Source organism: Sceloporus undulatus, chromosome 1 (assembly GCF_019175285.1).
Source record: "Sceloporus undulatus isolate JIND9_A2432 ecotype Alabama chromosome 1, SceUnd_v1.1, whole genome shotgun sequence".
Classification (NCBI taxonomy): Eukaryota; Metazoa; Chordata; class Lepidosauria; order Squamata; family Phrynosomatidae; genus Sceloporus; species Sceloporus undulatus.
This window is the reverse complement of record NC_056522.1, coordinates 292773372-292792318: the sequence shown is the minus strand read 5'-3', so window position 1 is coordinate 292792318 and position 18947 is coordinate 292773372. Positions and strand designations below refer to the sequence as shown.

Below are 18947 nucleotides of genomic sequence, written 5' to 3'. Positions count from 1 at the left end.
ATAAAACAAAACAACTGTTGAAAACTCTTGATATTTTTTTTGTTCCCTTTCTTCTTTTTGTGCTAATATTCCTCTCTCTTTTTGTTGTTGTTGTTTTGTTCTGTTTTGTTTTTCTGTCGTGTTGGACTTTATTCTTCTAGCCCTCTCTCTTCCCCTGCTGCTAGTCCCAAATTCTGCAGAAATACTTTACCCAGGAGACAGGACAGGTAATACTGTCTCAGGGCAGTAGAATGCCCAAGGCCCAAGAGGTTTCACTGAGACACTTAAGAAACCACAGTGTATTGTGCAAGACTGTGCTCAGTTAAGAAGTGTGTGTATATGTGTGTGTGGTTTTCACTGGGATGTGTGTCAGAAGACATGCTAGTGAGAGTCCATTTTATGGTGCTAAGCCCCCGTTTACTCTGGGGAATGGTATGTGGTAGAGCTGACAGGCATAGGGGACTCTTTCTGCCCTGCAACAATAAAAAAATCAACAATCACTTTAGAGGTTCTCCTTCACTTATCTATCAGTTTAAACTCTCACTAGCATTTCAGCATTCCAGTGGCATGCTGCTTCCCCCCACGTTTCAGACTCACTCACCTTTTGTCTTGATTCCTCTGTGCCAGATATTCTAAGTGTGGCTGAAATATCTTCTTGTCATAAATTACTCACCTCAGTTTGGCTTGGGGTGTATGTGTCTTGTGGGCTTTTTTATCCACATTTATATCTGTATCTCTGTATATGTATGTGTGGCTACCATGTAAAAATTAATGTCAGGAAGCAGATTTGGTTGCATTTGGCTATGTATTAGAAGTGCTATTGCTGGTATCTGTGCTATGTTTATCTGACACCTAGTAGCTGATAATAATGTTAGAATGAATGTGATTGCTTCTCTTTCCTACACTACTGCCATTTCAGATGGTGGTATATTTCATAGTCAGTAAATCTTTTCAGCTATGGTTCAAAGCTCATTGTTGGAGACATTATATTCAGGATCCTTTTTTTTAAGGCAGCATATTTTGAGAACATTTGTTTCAACTGTCTTTTATGCCTCGTGGTATATAGCAAGATTACAAACCTGCATCAATCACACACCCGTTACAATGGAAGCATTTATATCTTTGGCAGTTATAGCTAGTACATAGACAGACACTTTTGATAATTTCTAGTCAGTAGTCAGCCATTCTTTGCTTCTGAAGCATGTGCCTATGAAGATGTTCATACTAGCGCTTTATGGCTGGTAAAACGTTTAGGAAGTGTGTGTGTCTGAAAGCTTGACACACTTCCTAAATGTCAGGGTATTGCCCCCTCGCCTCCAGTGTCTCTGAATCGTTCGGGCAGCAGTCAGTTCCCATGAATGCAAAGTTTCCATTCATGGGAAATGACTGCTCCCCAAATGATTCAGGGATGCTGAAGGCGAGGGGACTATTCCCTGACATTTAGGAGGCACATCAGGCTTTCAGACACACACAGCACTTACCCCACAGTAAGCCTAAATGCCCACAGGTCTTCTCTGGTTTCCTATAACAAAACTATCTTCATATTTTGAAATCAACATATTGATTAGTTACACAACTCTCCTCACCCCCCCCCCTTTTCTGACCTTCCAAGTATTTGTTGCTCAATTTTACAAATTATGCCCATTTGAAAATTGAAAACCTTTTTGTATTTCTATTGCAATTAAATGAAGTGTTTTTGAAGGCAGTATTCATTGGAGATTACTGCTACTGTATATAATCTTATTTTAATGCTGTCTCTATATTAAAATTATTGATTTGAAGTATTGCACACTTCATTTTAAGAAAGAACTGATATAGTCATTGCTGTGCAAGATAAACTGTGCGGTCACTGTGATACCAAATTTAATAGACCGTTAAAAGTCAAATAAAGGAAGTATGCTTGTAACTAGTAAAATGGTTTAAGAGTACAACCTCCGGATTTACTTCTTTTAGCATGGTCCCTTGTGCATGTTCTGTATAACACAGTCCACACATTGTTAGAAACTGTTTGCATGTTGGTTTGGTGGGGCCCCTGGCTCTTTCCTCTGGTACTATGATGTAGCTGTATAATGGTAAATTCCCCTCTCTTTCAAGCTGATCTTTAATCTTCCCCTTTTATTCTTCTCTGAAGTTCTTTTCTTTTAACTTTTCTACAGCGACCCACATCTTGATAGGAACACTTTGCCTAAGAAAGGACTCAGGTATTGGTGTTTCCTGCATAGCATAAGCAGTTTTCCATGTGGTTTTTAGAGCTTTGCTTTGTGTGTCTTTTGTGACCGTGGGCAGTGCTGGTGGTGGTGATGGTCAGCTTTTGCAGTGAGTGGCTGCAATCTCTTCCTCCCTGTTCCCCTCCCCACCTCTTTGAAGCAGATCATTTTCGCCATTCCCCACCCTAAATGCTTCTTTTCATCTGATGGCTTCTCAGCTTGAGCAAGGACTACATATGTAGCTGGCTGGCTCTTCCAAAAACCATCTCACAAACCATCATTGGGCTTGATCTGCAAGCAATAATTTGCAGCTTTTATGACTGAAGTAGTTAACCCTTTTGATGCTATTCTCACAGTGTAACTTCTGAAATGCTGATCAAGAGGAGTGTAGAGGTTATTAGAAATGCAGATTTTGCTCCACAGTACTTGAAGCTGTAATTGTGCTTAAAACAAAAAAGAACCAGACCAATCAGACACTCCATAAATGCTTCTGTAACATTATCATGTAATGCTGGCGATTTGACACCAAGAGAAATTACACTGAGAAGAGTGTGTTCCTTCTAAGACCTACCATTTCAGTAGTTTTATTAACATGAGTGCTACAAATTGAAAGTGCTAAACTAATTCCATGGAAAGCATCTGGCTAACTTAACAACATTTCAACTTCTGACTGAATTGTGCTGCTTTTTATGCTAACTGAGCTGGTGGGTTTAAATTATAGCTGCAATTTATTTTATGCTATAAACACATTGTTCTTTATAGCAGCTTTGTCTCACTGAGCTGGATGGTAAAAGTGTTTTTGTAAAGTGGGAGGGAGGGGCAAGATGGAGTTAGATGGTGGATCTGAATCATTTTCTATGCCTGTCAGATTGCTCCAACTACTAACAAACACCATCTTTTAATTATGAAATATGTGACTATCTAAGAGGTAGGTATTTGCAGTTTGCTTTTTTTATATTGTGCTAACAATATATATGCCTTTTTATGGTACCAGCCCTCAATGATCTATATACATGGAAAACTTTTAACACCAGGTGACGAGTTCTGACTGATAGGAGGATAAAGGTGGTGCTTCCAACACCATATTTTCTATCTTCAGTAGCTCTAGGACTGGCTTTCATCTATATCCACACCTTGCATGTACAAAATCCATTTGTGCAACATAAATGGGCTTTACCTGCATTTTTTTATTTTGGCCTAAATCCAACATCATGCAAAGACCTGGCCAGTAATGTAACTCTTGCCCCTATATTCCATCACTGGAAGGCTATCCAGACCTAGAGCAGGTGTTGAGGTCTTCAGGGGAAAGTGGAATTGTCCTCTTATTTCCTCTGTCAGAAACAATTCCATCAGGAGACCAACTCCAATCAGATCCTGGCCTTTGATTTTAGCAAGTAGAGTTTATCTCTGCCGTGCAGATACCACAAGAGTTCAGCTGTTTAAATGCTTATTTATTTGTTTGTTACATTTACCAGATTTTCTCTGCAAGGGGCATATAGTGATGTCCCTCGTTGTTCCTCTTTCCCTATCACACCTCCATCCTCATGTTCTCTTTACAGTCATCCTGTGAGATAGGTTAGATGAATTGCTCGTGCTCTGCATTAGTTCACTTAGTATATTGCATGGTGGAGATCTGAACCTTGATTCTACTAGTCACACAATAATGCTAGGGAAGGTGGAGAGAAGTAGGAAAAGAGGAAGGCCGCACTTTAGATGGATAGACTCAACCAGAGAGGTCATAGGCATCGATCTGCAGGACTTTAACAAAGCAGTGGGAGGATAGGTGGTCTTGGAGATGTATTATCCACATGGTTGCCATTATTCGGGGTTGGCTCAAGGGCAATTAACAGCAACAATGGGAAATCTTTATATCAGTTTCATTATATTCTAGATTGATTTTACGAGTATCTAAGTCCTACATGGTCATTATTTTTAATATTCAACATTAAGCCTACCTCAAAGAGCCAGCCATAGCTTTTCATGCCTTACCTTAAGGGAAATCTTACTTGCATAGGCAGATATGCAAATAGCTATTTACAAGCCAGGAGGGCCTAAAGGCACCAGATCCCATCTGATCATGGAAGCTAAGCCGGGTCAGCCCTGGTTAGTAAAGTGCACCCTTGCCTTATGCGGGGGATCCGTTCCTGACCCCCTGCATAAGGCAAATACTGTACCACATACGTTTGGGCCCCATTAAAAACAATGGGGTTTGTGGGCGCAGTGCATGCACCATGGACGCATGTGCCATTGCCTGTTCCATTGTGCGACTTTCAGCATAAGCTGAAAGCCGTGTATAACGCACCCACATATCATGCGGGCACACTGTACTTGAATGGGAGACCACCAACAAATATCACAAAAACATACATGAATCACATTTTGTTTGTTTTGGCTTGATTTCCAGAATCACTCATATTCACTTTGCCAGCAGCATATATGACATTTTATCTGATAAATACTACATAACAATGCTGAACAGCATTTTTTCATGATTATAGGTAGGAGATTCTCAGATAGCCAATACCATCTGTAAAATTACAGCATTGTCTTGAATGAAAAATTCAGAGCATTCCTATTTGTAATTAATGGATTGGATCCAGGCTCTGTCACATTTAATCACTGAAATCAAGTTAATCCTGAGTCACTTAATAACTACTAATTCCAGTGTCACTTCTCTAAATGTGACTGAATCAAGATTTAACTATGTATGTTCAGAATGAGATGAGCTCATACATGTGTATAAGATCAGATCCCAAAGATTTCCTTTATGTAACTTACGTTGGCACAATCCAGGTTTTTTTTTGTTTTGTTTTTACGTATTTTGGCAAACAAGGGACATATTTCAGGTTGCTTTCTTTTTCCTGCCCACATATCTTTGGATTTTGGCCAAATGAAATTTTTCCTTAGCAAAAATAAGGCTGGTTTTCTTTGTGCAGGTATACCCCATCATCACAACTTCGTAATCAAGAAGAAGCAAAAGAATGGCTGCGTTCACACTCTGCTGGAGGACTTCAAGATACAGTTGTCAATTCCCCATTTTCTTCTGGTTCCAGTATTACATCACCTTCTGGGACCAGATTTAACTTCTCTCAACTTGGTGAGTGAAGTCACATGTTTTTTTAATCCCAGAGATGGGAAGACAGCAGGATATAAATAAAAATAGAAGCAACAACAACATATTAATTAGGGATTGATCAGGGATGTGGAATGTAACTCCATGGGTTGTTGGACTGCAGCTTTCATCAGTCCTCACAGTACAGCAAGTGGTGATGGATGATGGGAAATATAGTCCAATAGCATCTGATTAGTCACACATTCTTCATCCCTGGTTTATATGCTTCCTGCATCTAATTATCTTTATTTGGTTTGCACTCTTGTGATATAGAAATAGTTATATGAAGAAGTTAAAAAGAGAGCCCATTTCCTGGAGCCTTGCATACCCTTGTTATTCTCTTATCATGCAGTTATTCTTGGGTCAAGATTGTCCCAAGAGTTCTGTATATGCACTGGAAATTCTTGCATACCTGTTGAATTGATCAAATGCTTGTAAATGGAGAAATTGCAGAAAGATATAAACATACTATATACTGATATAGTAACAATAATATTTTAGTAGGCGTGTGTGTGTGCGTGCATGTAGATTTATGAATTTTCTGTGTCTTCCTTGCATTCTAGCAAGCCCTACCACAGCAACCCAGATGAGTTTGTCAAACCCAACCATGCTTCGGACACACAGTCTCTCTAATGCAGATGGCCCTTATGATCCTTACAGTGACACCCGGTTCCGGAACAGCTCAATGTCGCTGGATGAAAAGAGCAGGACAATGAGCCGTTCTGGGTCATTCCGGGATGGCTTTGAAGAGGGTAAGTGGAGATTTTTTTCAAAGTTTAGATTAAGTTTATAGCTGAAACTAGGTGTGGAAGATAATTATGAAAAATTATTGAAGTATTAACCAATATGTCATGTTAATTAATGTTGGTTTTGTTTATATTTAAGGTTATTTTAAAAACAATGCAAAATGAAAGCATATAAAATGTTGGTTAATGTAATAAGCGCTGAGTTCAGTAAATTCTGACATAAAGAAAACACGGGTTTGGCAATCAGATTTTGTTATCTGAGATGTAATGCAAAATAGCCTTAGACCACTTCAGCATTTAATGCCTTGAATTTTCCAGGTATCAAATGCTGTGAAATACCATGTAATGTTTCCATCAAAGAAAATCCTTGTTCCTGTCTACAGCAATACCTAATGTTACCCTTTCAGTGTTTAAAGATAGTTCACTTCATGTCTTTCAGTCCTAATGTAGGCAGCTTTCAAGGATTTATGTCCCGCCTTTCTCCCACAATGGGATTAAAGACAAGTTACAATAATTTAAAAAAAAAGAACTAAAACATTGATTACAAAAGTTAGAAGATAATTAAATATTACCAACATTAAAATATAAGTTAAAAACAGCATAGTTAAAACCAGTAAAAACAATTAAAACATTAAAACAGCACACCACATTTCACAAGTAAAATTCACCCACCAAATGCCTACCTAAATAAAAATTTCTCCAGCTGCCGGCAGAAAGAGAGCAAGGAGGGAGCCGATATAACTTCCCATGGAAGGGACTTCCACAGTCTGGGAACTAGTGGCAGCTATTTGATTCCATATTAGAGGATGATGAATCCAGTCTGGATTTTAGTCTATTCTTGAAGGAAATGTGAAAGGTGCCAATCTCTATGGCAAAAAGTCAACACCTTGGATAACTCCTTTAAATTTCAGATTAGAGCTCAGAGTGGATTCACTGCCCTATTGGCATACAAGCAACCCCCCCCCCCCCCCGCTGATTTCTTCCCTCTTTGATATTCATTAAATGCTAATGATCTAAAACTCTTGGTACATTTAATATTATTTGTATTTACTTACGTTACTACTTCATAAGCGCCAGATAGCAATTCCCTAACTTGAGCAAAATATTTGTTTCCTTTCTCATATTATGAATCAAATGTGGATTGTACGTATCTCTGTTTTTGGATACTGATTTTTTGGAGGGATAGGGGAGAAAGATTTATTGTGGCAAACTGGACAGCAAATTTTGAGGCTTTGTCTTTGAACCAATAATGGTGTTTAGAAGATGGGCAACAACCACACTTTTGTTTACTTCAAATTCAGATCTGCTTTCCTTAAATTAAGAATTGTGTTATTGCCCAGAGCAATCAGGGAGGCAGCTATTTCAATAACACATAATACAGGGCATAAAATTACTGTGAAGATCATGGAAGAAAACAAAATAATTAGAGAATTTAATGTCATAAGATTAAACTTCTCTTACACTTGCGCTTGAGTTTCATGTTAAACTGTAAAATAATTAAAGGTTCGTGGTTTTTTTTGTCCTTTTCTCCAAATTACAGTGTCAATGAATTAGTGCTTTTAGCTTCATTAATAATAATAGTTAAAACTATGTTAATTCATCCAGAAATAGTGTACTATGAAGAGTATATCTTTAACAAAAAAAATATGCAGGCATAAAAGACAAAATATATGAAAGGTTTCCTAATAACTGTACTTTTGGCCTTAAAATGGAATAACTTAGAATGCATTCCATCAGCAAGAAACACAACACTGTTGGTATTCAATTTTGCAGGCATGGTAGACGTTTTGGTCAGCTAAGAGGTTACCAGATATTCTTGGTATTTGATAAATATAAAAGTGAGTTGCATAAGACAGGACCATTTTCTTACTTGGAGATTATAATAATAGGGTCAAATTTGTTTTTCTGGATAGATCACTTTAAAATTAGCTGGAAATCTCTAAGGCAAGCTTATGTTAAAGGTTATAAGAATAGGTTTCAAAGAAGCCTATGCCAGCATAGAATTGCAGCTGGAAGGGTGAACTTGATGACACTGTTTTATTGGGTTTACTTTATTTATTGGGTATACATTATCTAATAAATAACATTTGGAGGGCCATTTGAAGGAAGAATTTATACAATAAAAAGAAATAAAATAGAAACCCTGTGATTCTACTTTAACTGCTGTGGAAACATCCTAAAGAATCTTTGGATTTGCAGCTTAGGAAGGAGCATTTGCAATTCTCAGCCAGAGAGTGCCTACATCTCAGAATTCAATTGGATTTTGCTATAGCAGTTAAAGTGAAATACAGTGCCATAATTGTGTGGTGTGAATGGGCCTTGGGTATTAGGGACACATTTTTAAATAGACCATTCTCAAGCTGGCTGATGGAACAATCCAGAACCAGTGCACTATTCCATCGTGGCAGCTGATTGAGGCAATAGACCCAAAGTTCTAAATCCCTTTGGTACATTTACTTTTCTCTATCACTCTACAGTTTTAATTTTCCTGCCTCGCCAGCTCTTCCATTTTTTTTAAATTTCTAGCTCCCTTCCTTCCTTTTTAAAAATCTTCAAAAAAAGCTTTCAAAATATTCCTCTAAAGATAAATTTAAAGTATGGGTACTGGTTTAAGGAAGAAAAAGTGATAAATACAAAATTTAGATGTGTGAGAAAGGAGCCCTATTTGCTTTCTGAGGAAAAAAAATCTCTCTCAGGACCACAGGTATAGAAGTCGAAGACGGTAAGGGATATGACCAAAGCACTGAAAAATCTCACTTGACCACTAAGAGGTGAGCCTCTGAACCTGCGGCAGAAGTAGCATTAAAGAAAATACTTCTTTCATTCAGTGACAGTGAGTTGGAAGGACATTCTGTATAACTCCAGGGTTCAGTAAGACCCAAGGAAATTGATTTAGATAAGGGGAGAAAGCCTAAAAAGTCAAAGGAAAAAGAAGTCTAACAACATACCTGAAAGGGGTTTAAAGGGAGCAAAGGGATGCACAGCAGTCTTCAGATCGTGACTCTTGGATGCCAACAAAACTCTGACTGTTTTGTCAGCTTTCGGTTTTACTGCCTCCCTATGCCTTTTCCAGGAAAGGGACTCACTGAAAACCATGCCCAGATATCTAAAAAGTTGAGTTTGTTCTATGTATGTTGGTCTAAGATCCATTTGTGCTTTGGAGAGTTTCTGTCAAATACAGTGTGCCCTTGCTTTATGCGGGGATCCGTTCTGGACTCTCCCGCGTAAAGCAAATTCCACGTATGCTCGAGCCCCATTTAAATGAATGGGGCTCGTGCACACGGCAGTGTTGCGGCGCACACCCCATTAGTCCCTATGGGATGTTCTGCCCCTTCCTCCCCATGCGGCTTTCAGCATATACTCAAAGCTGCATAAAGCATGCCCACATATGACACGGACGCACTGTACCATTACATTGGTTTTGGAGTAATTATTGACAGTTGTTCTTGATGACAATAGACATGCCATCATGGAAGAACGGCATATCAAGCTTTGTTTTTCCTTTTTTACTGGGGATGTGTAAATAAGTAGTGTTCATATGCTATTTGTTCAACACATAACATTGAGTTAGGTGGCACTATTATGTTAGGGATAAAAGTCAAACATTTTATAAACATCAATATGAGATAGGGCCCGCTACAGATGGGAAAAATGTGTTGTCCTGGGGCTTTATTACAGCCAATTACAGCAGTTTCTGCACATGAAACAGCAAGAAGTAATATATAATAGCAGAAATATTATTTTCTGCATATAAAATCTGTTTTTGCACAAAACAACCATCTGCAAATTTTGTGCAGAATCTGAACTGTGGAAATTCATATCAGTCCAGGGTTCTTTTCAAAATTTCTCAGCACTCAGAATATGTTTTTCTACCATTATTTGAATATTTTTAAATATTCTTTCCATCTTTGCTTTAACACCACTGAATTTTGGGTCACAACTAAAGTCCTAGTAAGTTCAAGGGGTCTGCTCTAGGTAGGACCAATACTAGATTCAGCCTAGATTTTCCAGGACACAGCAAAAGATATTTTCATTTCATGAAACTTAGTTATTTCAGACACTTTATTGCTTACATTTAGATTTGATAGATATTAGTTTTTAAAACAAGCACATGTTCAAAGTCAGTTGAAATTTCTTATTTTACAAGGTATATATTTATTTAGTTTCCCTTCACCCACCCACCCACATACACATATACACACATATAAGGGAAGTATAACTTGTGATCCTTCTGAGCTTATTGAACTTTATTGTCAATCAGTCATAGCCAACATAAATTATTATGAAAGTTGCAGTCAAAGAGCATCTGTGAACCGAGGCAATCTTTCATCTATCTGATGCAATGGACTACAGTCCATCAAATCGTAAGACCACATAAAATGTATTAGTCTTTGAGATGCCACAAGACTCTTTGTTGTTGTTTTGAAAGGTTCTGGAAGAGCATTGGTTTCCCATTCCTGCCACTGAAGAATTTTCAAAATATAATCCATATTTTTCCCTCTTACTTTGCTATCTGAAATCTAGTTTTTGTCTGTATTATTCACATCAAAATATTCAGTCTCCTTTATTTATGAAGTTTTTTAACTCCCTTTTGCTGTTTATGCTTCAGGCCAACCATATGGTGAAACTGGACTGGTCAGTTTAACCTTTACTCTGTCTGCTTCTCATCATCTTCTGTTTCATTTTCCATGTGCTATCATGACTTTGCAATGTTTCAAACATAACAGGCAGACAAATAATGATTTTTAAAGCTTTATTTGAGACCATTTTTGGGTATGTTTTGTATAATGCTCCCATTTATTTCAGCTTACTTCTTGGTACTTCTGCAAGATTTGTTTTGAGTAAATATGCTCATGACTGGTGATGCAATTTTTTTTAAATGATAAAATGTTAAACATCTTAGAAGCATCTGTAGTAAATAATCTGCTTCCATTGCTTATGGAACGCAGTCAGATGAGTAATGTGTATCTTTTATGTTTCTTTTAGTGCATGGCTCCTCTCTGTCATTAGTTTCGAGCACATCGTCTATTTATTCAACGGTGAGTGTCACAAAATAGAAATATCCACCTTTTTTTTCAAAACCAGGCACAGTCCAGAAAATTAAACCAAACTGAAATCAAAGAAACTTCCATGTTTAACTGTAACATTATGTCCCTAGGTCAAGCTACTCCTGTCCATCTGCTGAAAAGGAGTTCCCATAGCTCCTGGGAGATGTTCCTATAGGGTTGCCATAAGTCAGGAACTCCAAACTGGGACAAATGTAGGACAAGTGTAGGACAAAATTTTCAAATGTAGGACAATTTTTTAAAAAAATGGAGTACACACGAAAAAATGGCTGCTTTTTAAAAAAATGTTAACATAAATGCATGTTTCTTAGGCATGATCAAAATGCAGGACATTTGGGCATTATTCCAGATGGCACAAATGTACTTTCCTTTCTGGCCAAACCATCCCCCTCCCCATCCCAAAACACAGGACAGCACATTTGGGCATTGAACATGGCTTTACTTAACATGGTAATCTCTTGCATATTTCAGAGGCTTATTGCATAACCAAACTCGTTGGGTTTCACACTGAACATGGGTTCACATAGCTATGCATACTGAATATGTCAAGGTGGTTTAACAAGAAGTGATTTGCCCTCAGTTTCATGTGTCTCGCACAACTATACTTCTCAGAAGTGTGTACTTGGTCAAGGGACTTTCGTTTTTCTTCATGCGCATGAGTTTGTAAAACACCCTCAGAGGCTTGCTGATATCAAACCACCACCCCACACATCATCATCACCAGTATATTGTTAACGCAAACCTGTACAAATGGAATGGAAATCCTCCTCTCCTCTTCTTCCTCCTTCATCCCTCCTCCTCTCCACCTCCTCCTTCATCCTTCCTCCTCACATATGGTTGTGATTTAGTCATAAGGCTTGGTTTATATCTTAAATGTTTTTATTCTCATATCATAAAAGCTGTATGTTGTAACAGTTTAATTCACATTGATGTATTAAGAGAATATTATAGTTTCAACTTTAACCCTGCATCCACTTACCTGAAATCAGTGGCGTCCCCACAGTGGGTGACACCTGGCCTGGGAAAAGCCCGCTTCTGTGGTCGATGGAACTTCTGGCCCCAAACTTCCAGTGGAGTTTCCAAAAGTCCGGGACCAGAAGGATATTCATGAGAACTGCAGCTGCACCTCTGCGGCCAGAGGCGGCACTGGCGTGGGCCTCAGCAAAATTTGCACAGGCCCTGGGAAAGCCAGCTCCAGCCCAGGGAGAAGCCCGTTCAGCCCTGGGAAAGCCAGCTCCGGCCGGGAGAGGGCCTGCCCAGCCTGGGAAAGGCCAGGTCTGGGCTGGAAAAGCCTGCCCGGACAAGGGAAAGCTAGCTCTTGGGTGGTGGAAGAGCTCTCAGGTGGACCAAAAAACGCCTGCGAGGGGGGATGACTGGGTGTCACACACCCTCCCATTATGGGTGTCACCTGGTGTAGTCCGACCCTCCCCCCCTCCCCGTTAATGCTACTCCCTGAAATTAAACACTATTAAATCCAAAAGGATTGCCTCCTAAGCAAATATGACTAGGGCTAAACATGGTAGGATGCTGACAAACACAACCAAATAAGGGAATAAAGTTAACAGAATTGCTAGATTAATTGAGAATATGTTCACGGGTGTCAAGAGGTTCAAAAATGAAACTGATCCCAATTCTTATGTGGATTTTGATATGCATTTCATACAAGTACTCTTTATTCTTTTTTCCCCCTAGCCTGAAGAAAAGTGTCAATCAGAGGTAAGGAGGAATACTACTAGTTGTTTCTTCTGCATTGTTGGTAGACATTCTTGTTTACATGTCTGGAATTTTTAAGGGAATAATACTCCTGGATTTTGTAAAAATAAGTGACTCAAATGAAAAATCCTATCATTGTGTTTGTGTTCCTTGCACAGGTATAAATCCATTTTGTCAACCACATAAGGTTCCTCACACAGAACTGTACATTTCGACGAATGCACATGTCTCAGGGGTGGGTTTGTAGAGGGAAAAGAAGGGAGTACCAAACTGTTCTGACATATGTGTATTCATTGGTATTGACTCTGACCTGTTGCCATTAGATACATGGTAGGATGTGTGTCACATTATGTCATTTAAGATCTCCTCCACATTCAAGTGTAAACTTTTGGTTTAAGTGGCAACAACCATTAAAACATAAGGAAAGGAATATTCTATTCAAGTTCAAATTGGTACTTCAGTCATAGTCAAAAGCATGCCTGAGGATCATTAGCAACAATTGGCCCTGTGACAACTAAGAACAAGGAATAGAGTCTATTCACCACTGTCTGAAGAGAGACTCTCCAGCAGAGTGTAACTCTTACATGATTCACCTTACTATCTTGCTTTAGGGTCTTCATTTTTCAAGAGCTTGCCAGTATTACTATGTATACAGCCATCTAATCAGCACCACATTGAGTTGGATGCTTGTCTAATGCTTTAAAAAAAAAAACGAGTTTTGAGAATGGTTAAAATTTAGCTGTTAACCAATCACAGTTAAAAAGATTATTTATATAAACTGAGTAGAAATAAAGACACAAAAATATTTGCAGTTTAATCTAGCATATAGTACAATTTGGCCTAGAGATTGTTGCACCAAAATGTGTATCTACATGCCATATAAGATTTCTGACACAAGTTCCCAGAATTTGTGGGACATACAGGTAATACATAAGAAACCAAAGAGCTTTGCTCTCATTCATATTTCCAGGTTCAAAAATGAGGAAAAAATTGCCTATACAATTTAAAATCCATTAATCCATCCTATTTTTATGATTTTCACCAAATAGCTCCCAAAAGATAGACTAAACAGAAAATAAAATTAGACAAAATAAGAAGAATAGCTAAAATGAGAATGAACAACAAATATAAAAACATAGCAAAAGCCAAAAGCCAAAATATATACCAAGGTATAACTTTGGCCTCCCCCCCCTCTTAAATGTCTTGACCTTTGCTCCTGAAAGTATCAGTGGTATAGATCTGACAAGCTTCTGTCAGAAGAGTATCCCATAGAATAGGTGCCCAATTTGAACTGCATTATTTGTACTATTGTACTATGATGTATTGTATTATGCTTTTATTTACAACATTAGTGGGTCTTTGAACTATAACTAACTTGTGCCATGTCTGGTTTTTGAAATTTCATATGAATGTTGTTTTTATGAAATTGTTCTTTCCATGTTTCTCTTCTTCCTTTGAAGCAGGAAGTTTATATCTGGTAATGTTTTCTAATTTTAAAACATTCTTGTATCTCAATCTTATTCTGCATCTTAACCTTGTTTCATCTAACATTCCTCTGGTGAAACTAACAGTGAGATTTTGAAATGTAATATTTAGATCCGCAAGTTAAGAAGGGAGTTGGATGCATCCCAGGAAAAGGTCTCAGCTCTAACAACACAGTTAACTGCAAATGTAAGTAGCATTCAGACAGGGAAAATGGTTTTTGGTGGGAAGTAGGGTTACATAGGGAGCCAGCATAGTGTAGTGCTCTGAGAGTTGGACTAGGAAACTGAGCGGCCGGAGTTCGAATTGCCTCTCAGCCATGGATACCCAGTGGTGATCTTGGGCAAGTCACAACCTCAGAGGAAAGCAAATGCAAGCCCCTTCAGTTCAAGTTATGCCAAGAAAGCCCCATAACAAGTTCACATTAGTGTCACATAAGTCAGGAGTGATTTAAAGGCACGCAACAAAAATAGCGTTACATAAGGATTTTTGGATACAGTTTTGTGTCAGAAGTAAATAGAACTAACTTAATTGCTGTCTAAACAATGCACTATATCCAGTTATGTCACTGTGGTAGTGTAGGGCACATTCTACTAGTTTTTGAGTTGTTGTAAAGGGGACACCCACTACTATTATTATTAATGTGAAAGCAATTTCATATTTAATTCACATTTCCACTTGAGCTAAGATATTGGCAGGCAACAACACTAGTGAGAATTTAGAGCAGGGGTGGGCAAAGTGTGTTCCATGGACCACATGTGCCACCTTTGGGCTGTTTTTGTGGTCCCAGGGCTTGTCAGAATAAGGCTGATGAAATAATTGGCCTAGCTGCTATGAGCACAATGATGGCATAGAATGGATAAAATCACAGCTTGTCACAGTATTTTGAAGGAGACAATAGTAAATGTAGATTTGCCATGTAATTTTTTTCTTTGAAAGAAAACCTTCTTTCTTTACAGAGGAATCACTCAGTCTTCAGAATTGTTTCCGCAAACTCTCTCCACAAACTACTACTCTATAATTTAGACTTGGGGCTGGAAACCCTCTAGCACCACATAGCTCAGCTGGAGAAATTCTGATTAGAAGTGGTAGTGGGAAGGGTGCATTTTATCTCCTCTCACTTCCTAAGTGGTCTGAAAACACTAAACGATTCCTGTTCCAGACTGGCTGGAGTCTTGTTTGTTTGTTTGTTTTTATATACCACTTATACCACTATTCCAAAGATCATAGCGGTGAACAGCAAGTAAGCTAATTAGCAAGTAAGCTAATTTGCCCCCAACAGTCTGGGTACTCATTTTAGCGACCTAGGAAGGATGCAAGCCTGAGTCGAGCTTGGGCCCTTTTGCTGGTCTTGAACTCGCAACCTTGTGGTTTTGAGTGAATGGCTGCAGTACAGGCATTTAACCACTGCGCCACCAGGGCTCCTCAGGAGAGGATTCTCTTCAAAATGGTGATGCACTTGTAGACATACTGATCGGTTGGTTTTGTCAGGTTTTTCTCACATCTTTGTTAATGCAGCCACTCTTCTGGGGCTCTAAATGAAGGAGGAATTTACTAAGTGGACTTCCCCTAATTGAGAGCTAGTCAACACAGAGCTGGTGTGTTTGTTTGTTTGTTTGTTTGTTTTGTTTTGTTTGCTAAAAAATAATAACCGGGAGAAGAATTTGTCAAATAGCAACCACCTTTGTCCCTATGGATGGGCTACACAACAGCTACATTATCTAAATGTAGCCAAGAATGGCTACCTTAGTTGACACCATAGAATTTACAAAGGTCCTACTATTTGAATGCCACACACATACCAGTACAGTGGACCCTTGTTATATGCTGGGGTGTGGTTCCAAGATCCCCCATGGATAACAAAATCTGTTATGATGCTCAAGTCCCATTAAATATAATGACAGAGCAAAATGGTGTCCCTTATAAAAATGGAAAATCAAGGTTTGATATTGGAAATTTATGCTTTTTTTGAACATTTTCAAACCACGGATGCTTGAATCCGTGTATAAGAAATCCGTGTATAAGAAGGGCCGACTGTATTTGAATTGAGTTTTTGCTGGTACTTTAAATAGCTAGCACGTCTTTTCAAACAGGAATTATTCACTGCAGTATTTTTTAAATAAACATTTTTAGCGTTATATCACATGTAGTCCATGCTAAACTTGTTTTTAGTTTCTGACATTTTTCTCACAGATTCAGCCTGGTATGTTTTTACAGGGGCCAGAGAGAGTAAGAGCCACATATCCCAATGTTATCACACTGTTTAGGGTTGTTTTCATTGTAGATGGGAGAAAGTTACTTAGGATAAGGCAACTATTTGCTGATGGAGAACAATGCTAGGATGATTGCCTAAAGCTTTGCTGTACCTCATAGACACTGCAGAAAAATCTGTGGTGGATTTTCTTTAGCTTGGGGAAAATAGCTTGAAAGCTGCCCTCCTAAGCATACTTGCCATGATCAAACATACCTGGGATCAGCAGACTGCACAGACAGGTAGCTATACAACAATGGGAAGAGTGCTAAGACTCATTGGAGTAGTCGCTGGCTACACCTCTGAGCCAAAGGCTAAAAGTTTGTGGCATTCTGTTCATCAGCTGAGTGCTGCGGCTGCAACCATGCACTGTAGAACTAGTGGTTGTTGTATGACCACTTTATGCCTTGTTTTGTTCTTTAGTCACAAGAGTGCTACAGCTAAGATATATATGCTGGTGCTTATGAAGAAAAATTTTAGAACAGGGCTGGTATTTATGGATTGCATCCTGTAACCTGTAGAGTCTCTTCTAAGTAAATGTTTCTTAAGATGTTTGGTGTAGAGGACCAGCAAGGTTTTTGCTCAATGTGTCAGGGACTGGCATCATATTGTGACCTTATATATAATTCTTCCTTTCTTTTCTGGAGAGTTGCCACAAAACACAGCCAATGGCTTGGGGACCATCACGCATCCAAGGAATACCATTCTGAATAGCACTGCGAAAAATTCTTCAGCAGGCAACCCATCAAGGACCTCTGATGGTGCAGTGGTTAAATGCCCGTACTGTAGCCAGTATTGCAGCCACAAGGTTGTGAATTCGATCCCAGGGCTCCAGGGTTGACTCAGCCTTGCATCCTTACGTAGATCACTAAAATGAGTACCCAGCTTGTTGGGGGCAATTAGCTTACATGTTGTAAATCAGCTAGAGACTACTGAGTTCAGTATGTAGCGGTATAGAAATGTAAATGCTATTGCTATCTATAAATGAAAAATCTTAACTGTATTATACAATTAAACTTGCAGGCTCACCTTGTGGCAGCCTTTGAACAGAGTCTGGGGAATATGACCATTAGACTGCAGAGCCTTACCATGACTGCAGAACAGAAGGCATGTCCACTTTGTTATATTCATGAACATGAATTGCATAAATGACCCTTTGTAATGAAACTGATAGCAAGCAGTATCTTTGGAATCTCACTGCAGAGCGAAGAAATCTCCCTCAGAGCATAAAACCATCATATTTATGTTGCTATTGTGTCTGTAATTCATTGGTACAATGTTTTCTCTTGGTGTAAAGAGGATCTTAAACCAGCTTTCCCCAACCTGGGGCCTTCCATATGTTCTGAACTACTCCTCAGAACTATCTAGCATATTGAACGGTCAGTAATGATGGAGACTATCGCTCCTAGTGTCTGGAGGGCACCAGATTGTGAAATGTCATGTATATCAGCACCTAAGCATCTGCTGTTGTTATAGCTCCCTTTCTTGAGCTTTTGCAAGTATATGGTTTAAACAAAACTTTCATCTTATCTTTCTTTTCATTTCCTCAAAATTAACATGTCAGTGCCTGTGTACATTAGAGGGATCACAAAGACAGATTAGGCAATAACTGAAAGCCATAAACAATTGTTTGTTTATTTCTGTTGCACTGCATACTTCCCACAAAGAGACCCAAACTGGTTTCCTATGGTTAATAAGTCATCATTCATTTCAAAAATGTACAGGAACAGGCCTGCTTAATTTCAGCAGCAGAACACTAGTTGATGTATTCAGGCCATATGATTAATTATGCTAATGTAATACTTCATTACTACAGATGCTGTTTTCTTGCATTTCTTTATACAATGGGTGGTATCCAGTTGAGTGATTCTATTACATCAAGGCTTCTACCATTAGCCAGCCTTTTGTTTTCACTCATGCCAGGTTAACCATGGGATATAATTTAAATATCTAAATAAATTGTTCAAGTGTTCAGTCTAATTAGCTGATTCTGCTGTGGAAGGCATCCCACAATCTGTTTGACAATCTGTTCCACACAAAATGCTTCGTTTTTTTTGAACATTTTCAAACCACGGATGCTTGAATCAGGAACTTCCGGTTGGGGACATGGCGCCTCAGTGAACGGATTCCTGATAGCTCAGGGACCGTTCGGTTTGAACGCGGGATTGGGGCTTCCAAAATCAATTTGGGGTCTCAGACTTTCTCCCCAGAGAAGGGGGGGAGCAGAGGGGGCTCGACGGAGGGCTCAACGGATACCCCAGCGCTGGCAACAGAAGTAGACCCGCGGTGAAGAAGCGGGTTGAAAGCAGGGGAACGGAGCCTGAAGAGCAATCCACGCCCGCGTTACAAGCATTAATGGGCAGCATTAGGCTCCCCATACAGAGGCGACCA

At 39.0% G+C, this 18947-nt stretch overlaps 1 protein-coding gene across 11 annotated transcripts in view; it reads left to right on the top strand.

Moving 5' to 3' along the window:
* NAV2 (neuron navigator 2) overlaps positions 1–18947 on the top strand; it is a 783367-nt gene that overhangs the window by 702608 nt on the left and 61812 nt on the right. For 8 of the 11 annotated variants that reach the window (XM_042439006.1, XM_042438987.1, XM_042438971.1 and 5 more), the window contains 8 exons: positions 141–206; positions 2136–2180; positions 5123–5283; positions 5862–6050; positions 11031–11083; positions 12803–12826; positions 14420–14494; positions 17580–17663. In XM_042439006.1, coding sequence (XP_042294940.1) covers positions 141–206; positions 2136–2180; positions 5123–5283; positions 5862–6050; positions 11031–11083; positions 12803–12826; positions 14420–14494; positions 17580–17663 — 697 coding nt within the window. The remainder of the gene's footprint in view (positions 1–140; positions 207–2135; positions 2181–5122; positions 5284–5861; positions 6051–11030; positions 11084–12802; positions 12827–14419; positions 14495–17579; positions 17664–18947) is intronic. The other 3 variants (XM_042439023.1, XM_042438980.1, XM_042438962.1) reach the window with 1 other exon arrangement.